At 36.7% G+C, this 24,091-nt stretch overlaps 1 protein-coding gene across 2 annotated transcripts in view; it reads left to right on the top strand.

Annotated features, from left to right (window-relative positions):
* Faf2 (Fas-associated factor 2) overlaps window positions 1–24,091 on the top strand; it is a 154,390-nt gene that overhangs the window by 445 nt on the left and 129,854 nt on the right. For both annotated transcript variants that reach the window (XM_067136759.2, XM_067136758.2), the window contains exon 2: window positions 19,819–20,140. In XM_067136759.2, the coding sequence (XP_066992860.2) occupies window positions 19,819–20,140 (322 nt within the window). The remainder of the gene's footprint in view (window positions 1–19,818; window positions 20,141–24,091) is intronic.

Below are 24,091 nucleotides of genomic sequence, written 5' to 3'. Positions count from 1 at the left end.
AGATCATTGAAATGTTCTTTCCTTCTAAGCACTGATATGTTACAATGGTCTTACTTGCTATGATGTTGCTTGACTTCTACTGTAGTTTGAAATAATTTGTTGTGGGTACTCTGACAGTTTTCATTACCAGTGCATACACTTTCCTTTTCCTATAGTTTCATTCTCTGTAATTGAATGAATGATTAAATATCATAATAGCACTTGCAAATAATAATATTTCTTTGAAGCTCCATTTTGAAAAGATATTGAGAAAAGTAAAGATGTTAAGAATTTATCCTACTGGAGTTCTGTAACCAGATTCGTATAGTCTGTTATGTTTATGATTGTATAATCTATTTGTATTTGGTAATAGTAATAATAATAATATAATCGCATGTCAACGAACCGACAATGTGATATGGCACTCTAGGCTATATTCCGTTTTACCCTAGCAGATGGCTGAGAATTGGGAATACTGCTGTGCTACCTATGTTCGGATTTGAATTAACATTTTTTGGGTTAAACACCAGAGATCTTGTACATGTCGGCAATGTAGGAGACTTGATTAATTAATTTCATTTTTGTTCTGTATTGATATCTAACACATATCATAGAAAGAAAGAGAGATCCACCTGATCAATACTTATTTATTAAAAAGTTTTTTAGGTGTAGGTGGCCCTCTTACAGTCTATGACATCTGATAACTATTGCTGTTGAATGGTTGGGAAGCGTACGCCAAGCAGCTAAGCTGTACGCTTCCCAGCCATTCAACAACTGCTTTACACACCAGTGTATCCTGCTTTTTACGGTTTCAAGATTAATCATCAGCACACACTCATCTTCACACCAGAACACTTTGACAATATTAGAAAAATGTAAGCTATACAGTGCTTGGACTCAATGTAAACATTATATAATGATGCTAAATGCCCCATATGAACTTAGCATGCATACGCAATGAAACAAATGCCCCACATGAGCTCAACTTATACCTTCATGAATGTTTATACTTTTCATTTGATTCATCAATAGACGTTTGCATCTTGGAGTGTACTTTCACCTTGTGTGCAATTAATGTATTCTAATGGTTTATAACTTGTCAATCAACACAGTTTTTAAGTCACCTATTTTACTATTATCATGAACATAATACGTTTCATTATGTGTACGTCAATCTAACTTCCGACTCATGTTTTTTCACTTGACAAGGTAAAAAGTCTAACACAACATTATAAGAGCTTATACAGCTGTATTTAAGCATATTACCTTTTTACACCTGACAAATTATATTAAGAATTTGTTTTATCTGTATAACTTGAAAGGTGATAGTACAAGTGTACATAGCAATGTGTTTTACCCTATAATGTAAACTTTTAATGTGTTTCAAAATAGTTACCCTTTTAATATTAGTCTTCTAACAAACTTAAATATACAAACAGGACAACCACTCAAAAACATGACTACTTGATGTCATTCAATACAAAATTGTTTAAAATTTGGCAAGGTATTACTATTGAGAATATGTGTAGTCTAATGTAAATGTATGTTAGCTGAAGATGACTTTGTGAGAAGTCGAAACCAGTCCTGTTTTTAAAAAAACTTTAATAAATAAGTGTTGATCAGGTCGATCTCTCTTTCTTTCTATGATAATGTAGGAGACGACGTGTCAAACTTTTTTTCCGCTATTCAAAAATCCTATCACCTCTGTTGGGTTGAAAACCTGTCACCTTAGGGTACAGAGGCTGACACCCAATCGTGTAAGAATTGTACGGATTCTGCCACCTGGGCGACAGCCGTACATGTAGATCAGGGTTGATTGGTGACTAACCATTACCAGGGGAAGGCGTATAAGAATTCAAATGTTTTTTATATGGACTTTTTGGCAAGGAAAGTAGCATTCTGGGAGAGCAATTTTATAATTGTAATGGAAGTGAGCTAAACTTCAAAATGTTAGAGTGCAACTCTGGCCTGAAAACAGAAAGACAGTTCCCTTGAGCACAAGGAAAAAAGAATAAATAACGATTTATCTTTTAGCAATGTTACAGCATCACACAAGCCTCAGATAACTGGGGTTAGGAAAGTGAAGAAGCCAAGAGCTTTCAAACTTGCTTAAGATTTATACTTCTCTTTAACAAAATGCGTAGATGAACTCAGCAATTTCCAGAAAATTATTTCATAAGCAATTCGTTCCATCTATAGAAAAATGTTTAGATGCAACAGTCCTCCAATAAAAGCGATATTAGTGCTTGACAGTGTGCCTATGCATCCTGCTGCAGATGAATTTGAAAAATGGTGGAAGGAAGTGTGTGTTTCTACCACCCATTGTCACTTCATTGTGTCAGCCACAGTCATTTTGATGTATAGAAGCCTACTGCTAATAGCTGTGGAATTATGTCTCCATTGTTGCATATAATTCTTATACTACTGATACAATACTTTTTAATCATGATATGACAAAGGAAATGCAGGTTAAGCCTATAAACACTTAACATCGAAGAAATGCTATCAAAGGAATTTGCATACAAATATTTGCACTCAAGGTATATTACATATTGTAAAATGATCAACTGAAGGCTACTCACCTGGACTGTATGATGATGGTCAGTAGGCAGATTGTTGTCTCTGAAAGTAATGTCATTGTTTAATGCTTGTTTGAGCACATGATGATCATGTTAATTATTTATGAGTAACTGTTCAAAATGTATTTCCCAAAATGTAACAGATCTTGGACACAACACTCACTAACTCTGCAGCACACTTGTCACAGAAATTACTAGGTTCTTCAACTTTATCAAAATATTAAAAGAAATATCCGCAGTAATTTATAAAACGTAATCCGTGGGGTGTTTTAACGCCTCTCTGCACATCTGTAGCAAATATAAATGTTTCATCATTCAGTCCTACTGTTGACAATCAGCACACCTTTTCACATTTCTTAATAGATAGTGTGAAATGTACCCTGCTATGTAAAACAATACTGATGCAGTATTCCAGTCAATTTTTAAGTCTCTTGATTTAGTGATCGCCAAATGTAGATCTTCATTGTATGGAACTTTCTTCACAGATTCATTTACACCTCCTTTTAAGGAAAAGTCTTTTAGTAAGAGTTCTCCATATGACAAGGACTTCAACTTTAAAACACTGATAATTTTAAGTTTTTTTTTTTTTCCTTTCTGAATCAAGCACTTGAAAAACAGAGGCATGGTAACAGAAACCACACATTTCTCTGTATTGATCACATCTGGCTTCACATGAGTCAGTCAGAAATTTCCTTAACAGCAAATATTTGCTGGGTTCAAATTTAGCTTGGTATATAGTATAAATCAATTTATTTCACTTCTCCTTATCATTAGGAAATGCAGATTTTGAGATAGCCATTTCGTTATTTGAACGGTAATTGGATGTACATCGAGGCACACTACACGTTCATCCCATATTGCAAAGGGAAGCCTACACTACACTAACGAAATAAATAATAATAATAATAAACTTTAGAGTATGTTAGACAATTCATAATAGTTCAGTGGGTTCACATGACCTAGCAATACTTCCTAAGATCAGGTTGCTCAAATTACAATGCACAAAACTCGATAGATGTAGTTGCTTAAGTGCGACCAGTATTCAGGCGATAGTGGGTTCGAACCCCACTGTCGGCAGCCGTGAATATGGTTTTCCATGGTTTCCCATTTTCACACCAGGCAAATGCTTGAGCTGTACCTTATTTAAGGCCACGGTTGCTTCCTTCCCTCTCCTAGCCCCTTCCTGTCCCATTGTCGCCATAAGATCTATCTGTGTCAGTGCGATGTAAAGCGACTTGTAAAAAAATTTAAAAAAATTCACAGTGCTATAGTACTTAGTTAACACGTACTGTTGCTGAAAATACAGCTTTTACTAATGCTTTTTCGTAGAGTTATCACATGCAAACACGAACGAATACCTCTAATAATGTTGAAATAACAACGTGCTACCAAACCACCATAAAACAAGACTCGTACCTCATTATCGAAGCACTAAACAATTGACATCATCCCTATGGAAATGTTGTGTAGCAGTCCGGAACTAACTATCGAGTTGGTCATATGTCAGCTCATGATTGAAGATCTTGAATTACTCAAGCAATCATATTGCCATGAACTACTGATGGTATTGATTTCTGGTAACAATGCAGGGAAAAAGTGTTACTGGAAGCTTAAAAAAATGTGAACATGTTAGATGTTGTGTGGGTCTCTGCCCATTAAGAGAATTGTTGTATCAGGAGGCCATTGAGAAGTGGCATAATAAACTTTAGAGTATGTTAGACAGTTCATAATAGTTCAGTGGGTTCACATAACCTAGCAATACTTCTTAACATTAGACTGTTCAAATTACAATGCTCCAAACTCGATAGCTGTAGTTGTTTAAGTGCGACCAGTTTCTAGTATTCAGGAGATAGTGGGTTCGAACCTCACTGCCGGCAGCCATGAAGATGGTTTTCCATGGTTTCCCATTTTCACACCAGGCAAATGTTGGTGCTGTAAGGGAAAAGTGACAGACCTTGTGAAAAAGAAACCAGGACAAATTGAAAAAGATTTTGAGATCATTACAGTTCTTAAAACGATTCCTCGATGTGGAAAAAACTGTAAAAAATGGGCTGAATGAGTGAATGAAGGGGGATGAAGTAAGAAAAGTTCACCGAAATTGACAGTATAGGCATGGTATCCAACACAGAATCAACAGTCCAAGTACCAGACGACGATGAAGATAAGAAGTCCTCACTAACTTGCTGTGAAACATTTAAGGTAATTGAACAAATAATAAACCATATGAAACATCAGGAAGAAGCAATAGGTACTGACCTAATGCTACTTAGGTGGAGGGACATTGTTTCTAAGAAACATGTGTAGCGAGTTAAACAAGCTACAATGTTTTCAGAAATGACATTGAGTAAAAGATTAAAAAAAAGCAAGATTTTTATTTGTTCAGTGATTCTTCTTTTTTTACATATTCTTGTAGACTAATTATATGATTTGAAAATACAGGGTGTAAAGTTACTAAAAGCCTAATTAAGTTTATGTATAAAATAAAACTTTACACTCTGTGTATCATTTCGGTTTTGCTTTAATGGTACTCTCTGATATCCAGATTTTATGTTATCCGGATCATCCGGCTCCACATTAGTCTGGTAATCAGAGGTTTTACTGTACACATAAGCTGGCTTTGTTGGTGTAATATGAGCAAAGAATGGAGGAGGGTTTGTTAGCTAGAAGCTCAATGGATCTTGTATGGAGGATTAGAGGAGTGGAAGTAGATTTGGCCATGGTAATAGGATTTGGTTTTGAATTTATTTATTTATTTATTTATTTATTTATTTATTTATTTAGTAATTGAGGAAGAAGGAACATGATGAAAACACAACAAATAACTTACAAAATAAGCATAACAAAGTAGTGAGGAAAAAAACACAATGTTGAATTGGAAAGAGGTGCATGCAATCCAGAAAAGAAGGAAAGAAAAATAGAAATGGAGCCAAATATAAATATATGGTACATAAACTAATAGATATGGTACATTGTGTGGCCTCTGGAGAGGCCTGGTGCAGGTCTTTCTGATTGATACCCATGGATGGATGACCTGGAAGTCTGGACGAATGGCAGTGGTGATTATAAGTAGGTACAAAGTGCGTGAAACCCAGTGTTCACAATTAAGTATTTATTTATTTTCCACCTAGTCGATACAATGATTGCTTAAGGCAACTTTTAATGGTCAAAAGTGGTACATGTTTCGTATATTATCAACATCTTCAGCCACATAACACTGTTTAGATGAAAAATATATAAAATTGACAAAGCAATGCTTTAGATGAAGTGTCCTTAAAATTAACATAAGATTGACAAGATTAAAACAAACAAATAACTCAAGAGAAAATATATAAATTATTTCTACAATAGAAAGCAGTCGTCAAGGAAACACTTGTACAATATTCCATAGAGAAATTGTCCTAATAAATATTCTTTTCTTAATAATTCATGGAAAAAGATCAATTTATAAATTAAAAATTATACAATTTATAAGTAATTATCGAAATGAAGAAATCCTGATATCACAGTGCGGCTCTTATTATTAATGTAGATGAAAATATAACTAATTCCTAGTTGTCAAATTTTATTAAGCCTGCTTTCCTTTGGAACAGTAACTCCTGTCATTCTTTCACAGTTTTGCGCCGGGTGTAATATTGATGATGCGTTCTTCCTTGCTCTTGCACCTGAGGAGGTGGAGGAGCGGGGGATATAGGTGTGTCAAGAACTTCCTTGCTGTCACCTATAGCTTCAACTGAGGAGGAATAAGTTGTAGGGCTATCTGTAGGTGGAGAAATTCCAATTCTTTTTTCGTGATCCTTCTCAAGCATTTTCAAATATACTAGAATTTGATAATATAATGGATTCTTATATTCTACAGCCTCATTAAGGTTATCCTTTTTCTTTACAAGTTGGTCTAGATGAATGTACAGGTCTTCATAAGTGTTCATTAAGCTGCCCTTTTTTAACTTTTTTATGATGGTCAGGTCTTGTTCTATGTTGGTAAATTTATGACCTGTGGCAGTCATGTGTGATCCCATTGCTGAGAATCTTCTGTGTTTTTCAGCATTCACATGTTCCAAATATCTAACTTTAAAATTGCGGCCAGATTGTCCTATGTATGTATTTTTACATTCAAAGCATGTGAGTTTATATATTCCGGAATCAAAAAATTTATCTTTTCCCGAGAGATTTATTGTATCATGGTTGAAAATACTATGTTTCATGTTGTTATTGGTGGAAAATGCAATTTTGAAATTTTTTCTCTTAAATAAATTTGTTATTACATGAATGTTTGGATTATTATATGTGAACTTGATATATTTTTCAGTTTTACTAGGTTCGACTGCTAATTTAGATTGTTGCTTCTCCGAAAATTTATTAATTATTTTATCAATCATGTTATTGTTGAAACCATTCAAGAGGGCTTGTTGTCGGATAAACAACAGTTCTTTATTCCTTTCAGATTTGGATAAAGGAATACTAAACGCTCTGTTAACGTAACTATAATATGCTGATCTTTTCTGTGCCTCAGGGTGTAACGAGTTGTTCTTGATAGTGGTCAGTGTGAAAGTGGATTTTCTGTGTATTTTGAAAGAAAATCCTTTTTCTTCTCTTGTTGTGACTATGTCCAGAAAATTCAGTGATTTTTCAACTTCTTCTTCTAAAGTGAATTTTATATTGGAATCCAAATTATTCAATATATTTAAAACTTTATTGCTATCGGTGAGTCTGTTATCTATTATAGCGTAAACATCGTCCACATAACGTGTCCAAAAATCCAAACCCTCTATTTGATTAATAATTTTCGTGTGTTCCAAATAGTCTAAGTATATATTAGCCAATATTCCTGATGCTTATGTGTACAGTAAAACCTCTGATTACCAGACTAATGTGGAGCCGGATGATCCGGATGACATAAAATCTGGATATCAGAGAGTACCATTAAAGCAGATAAAGGAGGAACAGTTGTAGCCCTAGATAGAAATGTTTATATTGAAAAAACAGAAACATTTTTTAATAACAATTCGTTTAGTACAGTTGATAAAGACCCGACATCACGTATTCAGAGGGATCTTAAAAAACTATTAAAAAGCACGTCTTTCTTGTTTAATGAACATGATGTGCAAACATTAATAAATATGAACCCTAGACTCCCGACTGTGAGAGCACTACCGAACTTACATAAACAGGGAGAACCGATTAGACCTATCATAAATTTCAAAAATAGCCCCATTTATAAAACTTCTAGATTTATACATAATTTCTTATCAAGTAAATACGTATTTCATTGTAAAACACCTATCAAAAACTCAGTGGATTTTTGCAATCTAGTTAAAGATTTTAAACTTGGATCATCTCACACGACATGTTCGTTTGACATAACCAACATGTATACAAACATTCCAATAGAAGACACTATCAGAATCATTAAGAAGAATTTAACGAAGAACAAATTAGTAAGCATACCAGAAATTGAAGATTTTATTAATGTTTTAAAATTCGTGTTAAATCAAAATTATTTTACGTTTAATAATAAAATTTACCAACAAAAAGGACTCTCAATGGGAGCCCCAGCATCAGGAATATTGGCTAATATATACTTAGACTATTTGGAACACACGAAAATTATTAATCAAATAGAGGGTTTGGATTTTTGGACACGTTATGTGGACGATGTTTACGCTATAATAGATAACAGACTCACCGATAGCAATAAAGTTTTAAATATATTGAATAATTTGGATTCCAATATAAAATTCACTTTAGAAGAAGAAGTTGAAAAATCACTGAATTTTCTGGACATAGTCACAACAAGAGAAGAAAAAGGATTTTCTTTCAAAATACACAGAAAATCCACTTTCACACTGACCACTATCAAGAACAACTCGTTACACCCTGAGGCACAGAAAAGATCAGCATATTATAGTTACGTTAACAGAGCGTTTAGTATTCCTTTATCCAAATCTGAAAGGAATAAAGAACTGTTGTTTATCCGACAACAAGCCCTCTTGAATGGTTTCAACAATAACATGATTGATAAAATAATTAATAAATTTTCGGAGAAGCAACAATCTAAATTAGCAGTCGAACCTAGTAAAACTGAAAAATATATCAAGTTCACATATAATAATCCAAACATTCATGTAATAACAAATTTATTTAAGAGAAAAAATTTCAAAATTGCATTTTCCACCAATAACAACATGAAACATAGTATTTTCAACCATGATACAATAAATCTCTCGGGAAAAGATAAATTTTTTGATTCCGGAATATATAAACTCACATGCTTTGAATGTAAAAATACATACATAGGACAATCTGGCCGCAATTTTAAAGTTAGATATTTGGAACATGTGAATGCTGAAAAACACAGAAGATTCTCAGCAATGGGATCACACATGACTGCCACAGGTCATAAATTTACCAACATAGAACAAGACCTGACCATCATAAAAAAGTTAAAAAAGGGCAGCTTAATGAACACTTATGAAGACCTGTACATTCATCTAGACCAACTTGTAAAGAAAAAGGATAACCTTAATGAGGCTGTAGAATATAAGAATCCATTATATTATCAAATTCTAGTATATTTGAAAATGCTTGAGAAGGATCACGAAAAAAGAATTGGAATTTCTCCACCTACAGATAGCCCTACAACTTATTCCTCCTCAGTTGAAGCTATAGGTGACAGCAAGGAAGTTCTTGACACACCTATATCCCCCGCTCCTCCACCTCCTCAGGTGCAAGAGCAAGGAAGAACGCATCATCAATATTACACCCGGCGCAAAACTGTGAAAGAATGACAGGAGTTACTGTTCCAAAGGAAAGCAGGCTTAATAAAATTTGACAACTAGGAATTAGTTATATTTTCATCTACATTAATAATAAGAGCCGCACTGTGATATCAGGATTTCTTCATTTCGATAATTACTTATAAATTGTATAATTTTTAATTTATAAATTGATCTTTTTCCATGAATTATTAAGAAAAGAATATTTATTAGGACAATTTCTCTATGGAATATTGTACAAGTGTTTCCTTGACGACTGCTTTCTATTGTAGAAATAATTTTATATATTTTCTCTTGAGTTATTTGTTTGTTTTAATCTTGTCAATCTTATGTTAATTTTAAGGACACTTCATCTAAAGCATTACTTTGTCAATTTTATATACTTTTCATCTAAACAGTGTTATGTGGCTGAAGATGTTGATAATATACGAAACATGTACCACTTTTGACCATTAAAAGTTGCCTTAAGCAATCATTGTATCGACTAGGTGGAAAATAAATAAATACTTAATTGTGAATCTATTGAAGTGCGATACGGACCATGAAGCTGATTTTATGTAAACCCAGTGTTGGCACATAACGTACTCCTGTCGGATAACAACAACAACTGGTCTGCTCAAGGCTTAAATGTCCCTGTTCGATGGACTTACCATTATCAACAGTGTTGTATACCTGCACTCCTTTGGAATTGAAACCAGGCATATGGCATGCAATCCAGTATGTATGTGATTAGAAATTATATATCATCACCTCTCCTACCCTGCCGACTGAATCTGAACAGCTAACTACAATGTCAGACCATAAAGACTTGATGCCTGAATGATCATGGTCACCAAGTGGACTAACGGATAGATGAAAAACATGAAGAAAACTTGGACGTCCAGTTATTGCAGCCATTGAATAACCATTGTTGATGCTGGCAAAAGTTTGTTGTGTGTCTTTCAGGGTGATATGTCGCATTGTCTGGAATTTTTTCCCAGCAGTTGCAGCTTAGAGAAGGCTGTAGGCCCCAGCAGTGCATCATGGAGCCATTGCTACCATGCACAGTGTATTTAGAGGGACCGTGCACTCCTTAGAGGTGAAATCTGGGTGAGGTTTGTGTAGGGTTGAAGATGGATTTCCATTCGTTAGGGCTCTTTGCAGTCCATTCCAGATTCTCAGTCCAGCAAAGTTTTCTTTGACCAGCTTTAGAGCCAGCAGCATAGGAGGGTATCTTGATTTCAGACAGGTTGATGCAATTCTGTGGATGTCTTGCTGGATCAGAATTGATTTATTGGCCTTTATTTTTATGTTTTTCTCAGACAAGATTGTTCGTATGGTGTAGACCTAGTGGAAGGATGTGGCTGAGGATTGGAAACCAGTTCAGGGAAGTAGTTTTTATTACATTGCTGATTAATATGTATTGTCTGATTCAGGATGGTGTCCTTTTTCTGTGTGTGGCTACTATTTAGCCAGATGGAAGAGCAGAATTCAGCTGTTGTATACACCAGACTTAGTTCAGAAGTTCGCAAAGTTGTCGTTTGTGAATCCTTATATGCTGCTGGTGAGCTTGGATAGGATGTTATTCCTTTACTTAATTTAGCCACAAGGCTGGAGAGATATTTACTGTGTGACAGTATCCAGTCCAGTGTTCATTTAACACTGATCTGCATTTAGGGCTGTTGCACAGGTGACAGATTTCCTATCAATTATTTACCTAGTATTTTCTTAAGTAAATTGAAAGAATTTGGAAATTTATTGAACATCTCCCTGGGTAAATTATTCCAATCTCTAACTCCTCTTCCTATAAAGGAATATTTGCCCCAATTTGTCCTCTTGTATTCTAACTTTATCTTCATATTGTGATCTTTCCTACTTTTACAAACTCTATTCAAGCTTTTTCATCAATTAATATCATTCCATGCCATCTTTCGTTTAGTTGAGCAGCTTGTTTCCATACTCCCAAGTGTTTCCAGTCTTGTAACATTTTCGTTACACTACTTATCCTCTGTAAAAGCACAGATATTTTAGGTTTCTTTCAAGGTGGTCATAGACAGTGTATTATTCAAACAAAAACAAGATATTTCTGTTTTGGTTGTGCTAGGTGTCGGATGCTACTTTTGAAAGAAATTAGTAAGCAAAGATCTGTTGTTAGCTTGTCTTCAAGGTTGTTGAATTCAATGTGTTGTGTAGCTCAGCTTTTCAGAGATCATCAACATGGGGAAATTGTCTTGACACTGTTTCTGGGATGTTTGCAAGATAAACACTGAATAACAGAGGGGTGGAGTCTGTTGTTTAGTCTTTTTGTTTTGCTGAGGTAATTGTTCATGTCCATTTCAATTATTCTTTCTGAAAGCATTCGATGGGTTAGATTTGTAGTATTTTTGCGTTGTGAAGTTTTTATACATTAACCATTTTCTCAATCAAAATCAGCTGTGGGGGGTTCTATGAACACTGCACCAGTGTTTTTTTTAGCTTCTCTTCAAACCCAGCTGTTTTCAGAGTAAATATTTGTTCTTTACAACTTTGTCCTGATCTAAAGTCTGCTTATTCTGCAGAGAGGGTTTTTGTAGATGGCTGGACTGATGCTTTTGTAGATCAGTCTTTTCAATAGTTTTTTGATTGAACTTTTAATAGTATTTGGGGTCTATAGCCTTTGGGAGAATTGCGTGGTTTTCCTTGTTTCAAGAAAGCAATAATATTTTATCTCTTGAATTTCGGTGGCAGATATTTTGTGCGTTGGATGGACAGACAGACAGACAACGTTTTTACCAGACAGAACAAAAACCTCATGATGTTGTCAAAGGCTAGTGCCTTGCTCAATTTTCAGCTTTGTAGGGCCATCATAACTTCAGCTGAGGTAAATGGTGATGCTAGCTCTGGTATAGAGGATCATATTTGGAGTATGCTTAACTAATTTAACACTGGACATTATATGATTTGCTCTGCTGTTCTGTCTGGCTTGACTTCTTGAGGTGTCTGCAGTTTGTGGGAATGGCCTGTTGGTTTCTTTAGAGGGCTCCAAGCTTTTTATACTCGAATGTTTGAAATCTGGTTGCTCAACCATTTTTGTCCATCCCTCCTTTCTGCCTGGAAGTGGCATTACATTCCAATTGTTTAAGAAGCCTTTCTCGTGGACAGTCAAGATTTTCTTCTGATGACGCAGAGCACGCTTCCCTGCGAACTGTAAAGAATTTAACCTTATTTTCTTGACACGGCATAAGCCCAAAAGCCTTTACAGTATCATGGTGCATATAGTTTTCAAACTCCCCTAAATGTGTCTTTATCAGTCAAGATTATCATCTGGACAAACCTCTGGTGATGACCATGAGTGGGAATAATCCATTGGATATTGCTGTTAAGATCTTTAGAAAATTGCTCCCAGTTAGCTTTAGAAAAAAGTTCCATCGTGGGTATGGTGAATTTTTGAGGACTGGTATCTGATATCCTGTTTTTAGAATGATGGGCTGGTGCTGACTGTGTGGAAATTTCTCACTGATGATCTGGTAGCTGACAGAGGTAAACCTATACATACATGAAAATGTTATAGATCCACCTAATCAGTACCGTACGATGATGGTTTGAAAAGTTCTTGGATCATCGCTAGATGTCAGTGCTAGAGCAACGAGGTTCCCGCGCAATAATCACACATCCTTTGTGAGTGAACACATGGCGCGTCAGTGCTCTAGCTGCAGGAGTGTGGTAGTGACGACTCTTTGTTGTTGTTCCCGCGTAGTGATTTGTGACAATGGAAAAAACTGAGATTCGAGCAGTGGTTAAATATTTTGTAAAGAAAGGTATGAAAGCAAAGGAAATTCATGCCGACTTTCAGAACACACTGGGGGAACTCTGCTCCTTCATTTTCAACTGTTGCCAAGTGGACCAGTGAGTTTAAATTTGGTCGGGAGAGCTTGGATGATGATCCGCGTAGTGGACGGCCAAAAAGTGTTACGACCCCAGAATTTATTGCAAAAGTGCATAAAATGGTCATGGACAATCGTCGACTGAAAGTGCGGGAGATTGCTGAAGCTGTAGGGATGTCTTCTGAACGGGTATATTATATTTTAACCGAAGAATTGGGTATGAAAAAATTATCCGCAAGATGGGTGCCGCGGCTCTTGACATTTGACTATAAACGCACCAAATTGGAAATGTCCGAACAAAGTCTGGCCCGTTTTCAGTGCAACGAACAAGATTTTTTGCGCCGGTTTGTGACTACAGATGAAACTTGGGTCCACTACTATACCCCAGAGACAAAACAGCAGTCAAAGCAGTGGAAACATGCTGATTCACCACCACCAAAGAAAGCAAAGGCAGTGCGTTCGGCCGGAAAGGTCATGGCCTCAGTTTTCTAGGATGCAAAAGGGATTCTGCTGATAGATTATCTATTTACTGGCCAAACAATTACGGGGCAATACTATGCAAACCTCCTAGACCAACTACAGGAAAAGATACGCGAAAGAAGGCCTGGTTTGGCAAGGAAAAAGGTCATCTTTCATCAGGACAACGCTCCGCCGCACACAAGTGTTATTGCCATGGCAAAACTTCATGAACTGGGGTACGAATTGTTGCCACATCCACGTTATTCACCTGATTTGGCACCATCAGACTTTCATCTATTCCCCAAGCTGAAAATTTTCCTCAGTGGACGGAGATTTTCTACAAGGGAAGAACTGATAGCCGAATTGGAGAGGTATTTTGCAGGCCTGGAGGAATCTCATTTTCTAGATGGGATCAAGGCATTGGAACATCGCTGGACGAAATGCATTAGTCTACAGGGAGACTATGTTGAAAAATAAAAGCAGTTCCACCGAGGTAAGATACTTAATTCTAGTACATTCTGAGAACTTTTCAAGCACCTACGTACTTCATTAGTAGTACATGTTTCATCCAAATATTGGACATCTTCAGCTGCTGTATACATTGTTATGAAAGACTGAAACATTTTCAATTACAACATTACAGGGTTAAATGAAGGAAATCCTAACTTCCCTATTGGGCTTCAAATACTTGACCCATTAGATACATTGTAGATTAATCAAGCCACACAAAATTCAATGTATGGATTAACATGTCTATCTAGTCATGAAAACGTTAGGTACACCGCTTCCACAACAATCCACATAAAGATTTTAAAAACGTTCATAGATGTGTTATGTCACTACATCTTGACGGATTAAAATGTTCAGGTGAATCTTCTTTCATTTAACAACATACAAATCACTCGTGAGGTGGGGCAGTAACAAAAAGCATAGCGGAGAACTTTCTCTTGTTTGTAGTGGACTTCAAACGGGAAGTATGAAACTTAAGAATTCTTGCCAAGAAAAATTGCAAATGTAGATGTAGGATACAAAACTTGTGGGATGCAAACCTGTTTTATTGTTCCATCTATCTGAATGAAATGTATGATTATCTTCAGTATCATTCACGATGTGTAGATTGTGTATACTCGTCCAAGAAGAGCTTGCCAAATAAAACTGCACAGAAGTTCAACAGATTATTGTTTATAAATTCAACAGAGTTCGAGTGGGCTCGGTAGTGGCAGTAAATGCCCCTCCCACTTTGCTAAATCAGCTGGCTGGCAGCAGTTCTTAACGAACCGTCTGCCCAGACGGCCTTGTAAGCTAAACTGTCACCAGTGTTTGAGTCGAGATCTCAGCGAGTTTATGTAATGCCTTATAGTTATAACCAGAGCTTGGACACAGTAACCTATAACATAATGATTTGTTAGAGATACAAAAGCAGAAACTTTGAATTAAATAACATTAAGAATTATGTAATTGGAAAATAGCAGTAAATTTACCTAATGGTCTCTTCCTAGTCCGCATCTTGTAAAAGAAGTTGAAAGCCGCTCATATCACCTTTACTGTCACCCTTGCTATTGGTGCTGGCATCACTAACACACTCTCTGTCACTGTCGCTATTGTCCCCAGATTAATAATTATGCAGTCTGATACTTCATCCATTATGTGGCCGCTCTCAGTGTAGTTCACTATCAAAGGGTAGAGAAGGGTCCACCTATTCAATAGGCCCCCAATTAGTTTAATACAGTGTCCTATATAACTGGAACTAGTTTCGACCCCACATACATTGGTTCATCTTCAGTCACGATCCAACTGGAAAACCTGTTGTCCGGAAAATACGTATAAATCCATCGGGGTGACGTATTACGTATCGTGGAGGCGCCGCCAGGTGGCACTGCTGTTGTCGCCAATCTTCTCAACGCTCAGTTCGAGTCGGAGAGCTCTGCGTGTCAGTAGCAGTGTGCGGCTGCTTGTTGAAAGTTACCCGTTTTCACCTGCCGTCGGTATGGAGCTCTCTCTGATTGAGGAACAGCGCATCAACATCAAGTCTCAGAGCTCGTGTGGCCCGAGTTCGACCGGATTTGGCACAAGGGGGCAGGTGGATCCTTCATCACGACAATGCGCCCGCTCACACGTCGCTCGTGCGTGAGTTTTTGGCCCGAAGCTCAATCACCGTGACAGACCACCCGCCTTATTCACCCGATTTAGCCCCTTGTGACTTCTTCCTGTTCCCGAAATGCAAAATGGTGCTTCGGGGGCGGCACTTGGGTGATGTGGAAGCCATCAAGGGAGAAACGACACGGCAACTGAACAGCATCACAACTGAAGACTTTCAACAATGTTATCAACAGTGGAAACGGCGTTGGCAGAAGTGCATCTTGTCTCAGGGAGAGTACTTTGAAGGAGACCATATTGTAATACCTAAATAATTGTCAAATAAAGTTCTTATTCAACTTTTATACGTATTTTCCGGACAAACCTCGTATACAACCAGCAATAAAGAAAACAATCTGGAATGTCTCAATTTAAAATCCAAGTCTAAAATATTGATGAAATCCGACAACACATCCAAAATTGAAACAAAATGATATATCAAAACTGCTGCGGCTGGTGCCGAACTGTGTCGTCGCTCCTACAGCAACCAAACGTTCCTGAGTTAATCTGGGAGTTGGCATGCCACTTGATTAATAAATTATGTCTTGCCTTCATTCATATTCAAGTTATGAATGTTCCCCTTCAAGCTACATACAAACCATTACCCATCATATTACTATTCAACAAACCATGATTTATTTTTTAATTTTTAAATCCTGAACAAGATAATTGTAAAGTTGGATTACAACAAGTTTCAACATATGTCAATTCAAGTGTGTAACAATCAATAGCTATAATAAGCTAACATGAGCTGCTGATAGTAAGACCACGAACACAATAGTTCTTTAGCCTGATCTCATAAAATGTTTTGAGAGCATATTATAGTCATTTTTTCAAGTTTATAAGAAGTGAGAATTATTCTTCAAGATTTTAGTAAAACATTTTAAGTGAACAACAAACTTTTATACTATAATAGTTTCAATTGAATGTGAATAACTTTTGTACTTAGACCAGCCATTTTGACGTTTTTACAAATGTAATAGTTTTAATTGATTGTGAATAACTGTTATGTCTTAGATTACAACCATTTCGACACAATATACAGGAAAATTGTATTTAATCAGGTTTCTTAAAAATTGCTTTAATTTTAAGCTTGCTAATGATAAATCAATCTAAGTTCTAGGTCAATATTCCTAAAAAGATTCTAAAGTAGCTGAAGATGCTCAGAAAATGAGCGAAACATGTACCATGTTTTAATAATTTAGCAATAAAATAAGGATGAAATCCTAATTTTGTAAGCTAGTTGAGTATTGAATGGGTGGAATAATAAATTTATTGTTTTTACTTTCATTTGAACTTCAATACGGGTTTTTAAAATGAGAATAACACTTGCAATAAGTGGTATGTTCCGAGCTGTCAGAGGAGAGATGGCGTGGAATGACATTAGCCTGATTTCATAAAATGTTTTGAGAGTGTAATATAGTCATTTTTCAAGTTTATAAGAAGTGACGATGATTTTTCAAGATTTTAGTAAAACATTTTAAGTGAACAACAACAGAGCTTGACAGTCATCACTAACTTTTAGCTCATAACATAACAAGTTACCCTCACCACCGTCAAATGATTTTACTTCTGATCCAACATTCAACACGTTAGCTACATTGTACTGTCACATTGTCTTTTCGACCAGCTTGTCAACAAACCCATATTCTCAACAACGTTATAACATCATATCTAATGAGATGGTTCATAGAGGTCCAATATAAACATCGTATATATACGACAACTTCGTACTTCTGCTTCAAAGTGAACCACAACATCACCATATGCTGTTGACTTTTGACTTTTAACTTACGTAAACAAATTATCATAGGTCACTTGACCTCTCAACTTTATTTTATTCAACATTATGTTTTAAAAATACGATTCCGATCGTCATTCTCATTATTATCTAGTTCCAACCGCTAGTCGATCAACATCATTTTACAGCAATTTTACTACTAGGCTATAATAAACTATCGTTTTATTAATTTTACTCATATTAATAGTCTTTCAATGTTACTATTGTAAATACTTTCCCCAATTATAAACTTCTCACTCATGGCATTGTCTTTAAGATGAATATTGTACTAGTCTCATCAAGGCTTTTTATAAATCAGTTTTATCTTATTTATATGTAAATCAGGTATCTGATTTTATTTCAAGGTTAAATCCATGGCTGATGATGCAAAACATGTACCATTCAATGTAATTTAACAAAGACAGGATTTATTGTATTGATTAGGTGGACAAATTAATAAACTAACTTATTGTTATTATTTCAATGACATTCGTAGACGAATAAGTTTGAGTGGTGACTTAAAAGTAAGAAAGATCATAATATGAAGATAAAAGTTGGAATTCAAAAGGACAAATTAGGGCAAATATTTGTTTATAGGAAGGGGAGTTAATGATTGGAATAACTTACCAAGGGAGATGTTCAATAAATTTTCAATTTCTTTGAAATCATTTAAGAAAAGGCTAGGAAACAACAGGTAGGGAATCTGCCACCTGGGCAACTGCCCAAAATGCAGATCAGGATCGATTGATTGATTGATTGATTGATTGATTGATTGATTCATTGATTGATTGATTGATTGATTGATTGATTGATTGATTGATTGATTGATTGAACAAGTATTCCTGCCAGGTGTGTACATTGTCGTAAATATAATTTCCATTACAGGGCGTAATTTTCTAAGTGGATCAGATTTATCGGCAACTTCATTGTTTGCCAAATCTCGAGGAACCTAGCATGAGGCATGACTGGTGACATGGTGCGTTGATACTTACGTCTTTGCACCAGTAGCTGTGAATTGGAGGCTTTTGTAGTAATCCCAGTGGAATGCAAAGAGCAATTTATGCATGTATTTCATGCAAGTTTGCTGGTGAAAAATCTAGATCACCACTGGCATAACTGTTGGTGTCATCTGCAATGAACTGTACTATTATATCATCCAAGTTCTGCCTGAAAATAAATTCCCTGCTTACATTTTCTCAAAATCCACTGCTAGAGCTCACGGCACTTGTTCCTGTAAAGTTATGAATGACTGGAAAATTCTGCTCATGTATTCAGTTCCACTTAACATGCTGTTCACCCTTTTTGCTAACATCGCTTTCACTATTGGATGAATCATACATGCACGGGGTCATAAAGAATATCTCCCTCACTGTCACTTCTGAAATCAGAACCTAATGAGCTTTTCCTGATCACACACGTTTCTTTGAAGCCATCTTCACAATGAACATCAGTCTACCAATCATTAATTACACCAGTTCACTAACTACAGAGAGAGAATGTACAAACATGAATGCCAGATAATAGTCGAGTGCATAAGAACGCATTTGAGTTATTTAGATTAGAGTTTCAACTGCAGATACTTTCATCTACTGCCAACTGGCCTCAGATATGTTATCATATGAGATCATGCAGGGCGGCGAACCAGTATGCCTATGGATTATTTAGCCTGGAAGATAAGCATGCGTCAATCTGCTTATTGGTGCATATGGGTTCATTCAAATTCCTTTTTTGTTGAAGGTCTTCTCCACCCTAACTTTTAATTTTATACTCTGTATGTTTTGAAATTGACCAGCCCCGTGCTTCTGGAGGTAGCACCTCTCTTATCCCAGCTCATCCAAGGATTTGAATCTTGGTTTTTGAGTAGGAACAGTATTAATTCAGTCTCATTTGGAGATCAAGATCCACCTGAATTGAGAAATGGCGACTTTGGTCAAAGAAGTTGTTACTTGAGGCTAGCAAATGGATGGGCAGTAGTAGTAGCCAAATATTTATAGCACTGCTCATCAGGTAGGAAATTACATTTTTTTGTTCTGTTTAATTAGCAAACTACTATAACCGTAAACCATGGATATTTAATTATGTACCCTCAGCTAGTCTTGACAGGTAAAGGTGGTGGTGGTGGTTATTGTTATAACAGGAAGTACAAATGGTCCAAGGCCCTCAATAAGCTGTGTATTTCTTGGTTTATTTTATAATTATGGAATTGACTCTTGGCTTCTGTCTCCTTCCTATTAAAAGCTGTGTATTTTATATTTCATGTTATTTTTCAGGATCTGACTGGCATTGAAGATATGTCAGTCTGTCGTGATGTTCTGCAGCGACATGCATGGGACCTAGAAGTCTCGGTGCAGGAACAGCTGAACATGAGAGAAGGAAGACCGTCTGTTTTCACTTCAGAAATGCGTGCTCCAGCTGTTGTGAGTGATCCTACTGCCCAACGGATTTTCTTTTCTCCACCTTCAGGTGGTCCTAATCCAGGAATAAGGGGGCTCTTTACGTATGTTGTGTCCCTTGTGTTTCATCTGTGCTATAATACCTTAGCCAGCGTGCTGCAATTTGCATTTAGACTACTGAGACCTGACCCAAGAAGATGTAAGTAAGATGAAATTAAAGTATCATTGCTCTTTCTTTTTCCTATCTTAGTTTCTGCATTTTTATTTTCATTTCTGTTATTCTGGATAGGATACCTGTGAATATATCAAAGATTTATTTCAAAAGAGTATGTAGAAATTAATAAGAGTAGATTTTGACTATACTTTCCAGTGATGCAAAAATTGATAGCTAGAAAAGCAGCTGGGATTGATTTGATTTCTGGGGATGTATTAAAGACTATGGTTTGGGATACAGTGCCATATCTGAAATACTTATTATTATTATTATTATTATTTTTTTTTTGCCATTGGCTTTACGTCGCATCGACACAGATGGTCTTATGGCGACGATGGGACAGGAAAGGGCTAGGACTGGGAAGGAAGTGGCCATGGCCGTAATTAAGGTACATCCCCAGCATTTGTCTGGTGTGAAAATAGGAAACCACGGAAAAACCATCTTCAGGGCTGCCGATAGTGGGGTTCGAACCCACTATCTCCCGAATACTGAAATACTTATTTGATTACTGTTTGCATGAAGGAGTGATACCAAATGAATGGAAAGTTGCAATAGTAGCCCCATTATACAAGGGAAAGCGTGACAAACATGAAGTGGATAATAACAGGCCAGTCAACTTGACATGAGTTGTTTGTAAGCTCTGGGAAAGCATTCGTTCTGATTGCGTTAAACATGTTTGCAAAATCACTAACTGGTTTGATAGAAGGCAGTTCGGGTTTAGGACAGGTTATTCCACAGAAGCTCAACTTGTAGGATTGCAGCAAGATATAGCAGATATTTTAGATTCAGCAGGTCAAATGGACTGTATCGCTATTGACCTATCCAAGGCCTTTGATAGGGTAGATCATGGGAGATTACTGATGGAAATGAGGGCTATGAGACTAGACAAAAGTGTGTTTGATTTACTAGGAAAAAGAACTCTGAGAATTAGAGTAGGTGAAGTGTTGTCTGATCTTGTAATGATTAAGAGGGAGGGTGTCTGGGTGGCATTGTTTTTGGACCTTTATGTTTACTTATATATAAATTACATGAGTGAAGACAGCTGATGGCAGAGCTGTTGAGGATCAAACCAGAACAGATATCACATATAAGGATATTTTTGGATGATGTTATACTGTATAGGGTAGTAAATGAGTTGCAGGATTGTGAGCGACTGCAGAGAGACTTCACAATGTTGTGAGATGGACAGCAGCCAATGGTATGAATGTAAATGGAATGAAAAGTTAAGTTGTAAGTTTCACCAGGAGCAAAAGTCCTCTCAGTTTTAATTATTGTGTTGATGGGGTGATAGTACCTCATGGGAAACACTGTAAATACCTAGATGTTAGTATAAGGAATGATCTTCATTGCGGTAATCATATTAATGAGGTTGTTCAGAACAGTTACAGATTTCATCACATGGTTAGGGGAGTATATAGGGGTTTGTAGTAAGAATGTAAATGAGGGGGCGTATAAGTCTCTGCTAAGAACCCTAGAGTATGGTTCCAGTGTTTTTCGACCCACACCAGGATTACTTGGTATGAGAACTGGAAAACATCCAAAGGAAAGCAGCACAATTTGTTCTGGGTGATTTCTGAGAAAGGAAAATGTTGCAAACTTTGGTCTGGAAAGACTTGGGAGTAAGGAGACGAGATGCTCGACTATGTGGTATGTAATACCATTATAAATGGTCCGTTATTGGAGGTTATGAATTTTCCAGCTACCGGGCGAGTTGGCCGTGCGCGTAGAGGCGCGCGGCTGTGAGCTTGCATCCGGGAGATAGTAGGTTCGAATCCCACTATCGGCAGCTCTGAAGATGGTTTTCCGTGGTTTCCCATTTTCACACCAGGCAAATGCTGGGGCTGTACCTTAACTAAGGCCACGGCCGCTTCCTTCCCACTCCTAGGCCTTTCCTATCCCATCGTCGCCATAAGACCTCTCTGTGTCGGTGCGACGTAAAGCCCCTAGCAAAAAAAAAAAATTTTCCAGCTTACTCATTCCTGGTTGCCAGCATTTTGCCCCAGTGTGCTAAGTTGGGCTCATCAGTTGGTCAATAGCACACCTATCAAGACGCATGGCTAGTGCATACTGTGGAGGCTCCCTATGGGAATCAACATCTATATCAAATGTGGTATGTTTCGAACTGTGAGTCGAGAGATGGCGTGGAATGACATTAGTAGACAGATAAGCTTGAGTGTAGCTTTTAAAAGCAGGAAAGATCATAATATGAAGAAAAAGTTCGAATTTAAGAGGGGAAATTGGGGCAAATATTCATATATCGGATGAGGCGTAAGGGATCAGAATACATTATCAAGAGAAATATTCAATAAATTTTCAAGTTCTTTTCAAACGTTTAAGAAAAATCTAGGTAAACAACTGATAGGGAATCTGCCACCTGGGCAATAGCCCTAAATGCAATTATTGATTGATTGGTAGATATCAAGTAATTAAAGCATGTGTTTTGATCACGGATATATATTTTTTTTTTCATCTAGTTTTGTATTGCTGTTTCTTGTTTTCTAGTTTTGCTTTGGGGCAGTATTCATCATCTTTGCATTTTCCCCATTTATGCGAGGTTTGCCTTCTTGCAATGTACTTTAATTGATCCAAAGTGTCTCAGGAGTTGAATTTTGAGTTTTGTCCTCTCTCACTTGGTCCAGCCAGGTGGTTTGAGGTCGGCAATCCTCCACATTCGGTTGAAGGGTGGTCTTTGCAACTGAGGTTTAACTGCTATGTAGTACATGCTCATACCGTCGCAGGTATAATTCACAAATTTTCTCTGTGATTGGACTAACCTTGAATTTCTTCCACACCTTATTGTTCCTGATATAGTCTAGTCAAATTAAGCCATTGGACCATCGCAGTGTCTTCATTTCCATTGCATGGTAGGCATGTTCATGCTTAGATGTTGTATGCCAACATTGAGTTCCATAAAGGCTTAACAGTCTGACTTTAGATACAATGGAATTTTTGTACAACACAGGACTCCTGTAATCTGGTGCCACTTCATCAGTGCGGCACTGACTCTTGTCAGTATTGCATGATGCATGATCCCACGTATTTGAATTGGGTCATGTTATTCAATTGAACCCTGCACACAGTGATTGTCCCATCTGTTTGCTCACCACATGTGCAGGTACTCCATCGTTTTCAGATTTAATTTTGTCCCATATTCTTCAAGACTTATTTTCCACTCCCTTACTTGCTGTTTGAGGTCAAGTGTTTTGTTAGCTAGCATGAAATCATCGGCGTATAATATCCATGGATGCCTCATCTGGATATCTTTTGTGGTGGTTTTCACGCAGAGTATGAAGAGTAATGGAAACAAGGCTGATCGTTGGACACAAACATTGATTTGGAAGGTACCAGACAATCTTCCTGCACACTGTCCTGAACTTGTAGACTTTCAGTACAGATGTTTCCCCCAGTTGATATAGGCTTTATGTATATTTGGTGTAGTCTCATTGACCAGCCAAATTATTATTATTATTATTATTATTATTATTATTATTATTATTATTATTATTATTATTATTATTATTATGAAGTCAAAAACATACAAACTTACAGTCAATGTACAAGTCAGTTTGAGGTAGACAAAACATAACATGTAAAATCATTTTACACATGCCTAGTATTTTGCAATGTCCAATGCACTCGGAGGAATGAAACACGAGACACCAAGCACACCTTCAATACATTTATTTGCTATTCTCTCAACTCGATACAGAAATGTCGGAATCGATACAGGTATGTCGATACATGAATAGTACCTAAACTCCCCGGGGCGGGGCAGTTGTATGGGCCTGCAGATTAGAGATGGATGAAAAATAACGTAGCAGTTACTTTGTCACAGTTACATGCCTGTGACTGATACAAATGTAACGAGGACAAAAATATCAGGTTACCAAGTAACGACAAGAGAATAACGTACTAATGAAAACAGTAAGTGGAAAG

This window comes from Anabrus simplex, chromosome 1, assembly GCF_040414725.1.
Source record: "Anabrus simplex isolate iqAnaSimp1 chromosome 1, ASM4041472v1, whole genome shotgun sequence".
Lineage (NCBI taxonomy): Eukaryota > Metazoa > Arthropoda > Insecta > Orthoptera > Tettigoniidae > Anabrus > Anabrus simplex.
Note: the sequence above shows the minus strand (reverse complement) of the source record. Positions and strands in the feature narration are given on the sequence as shown.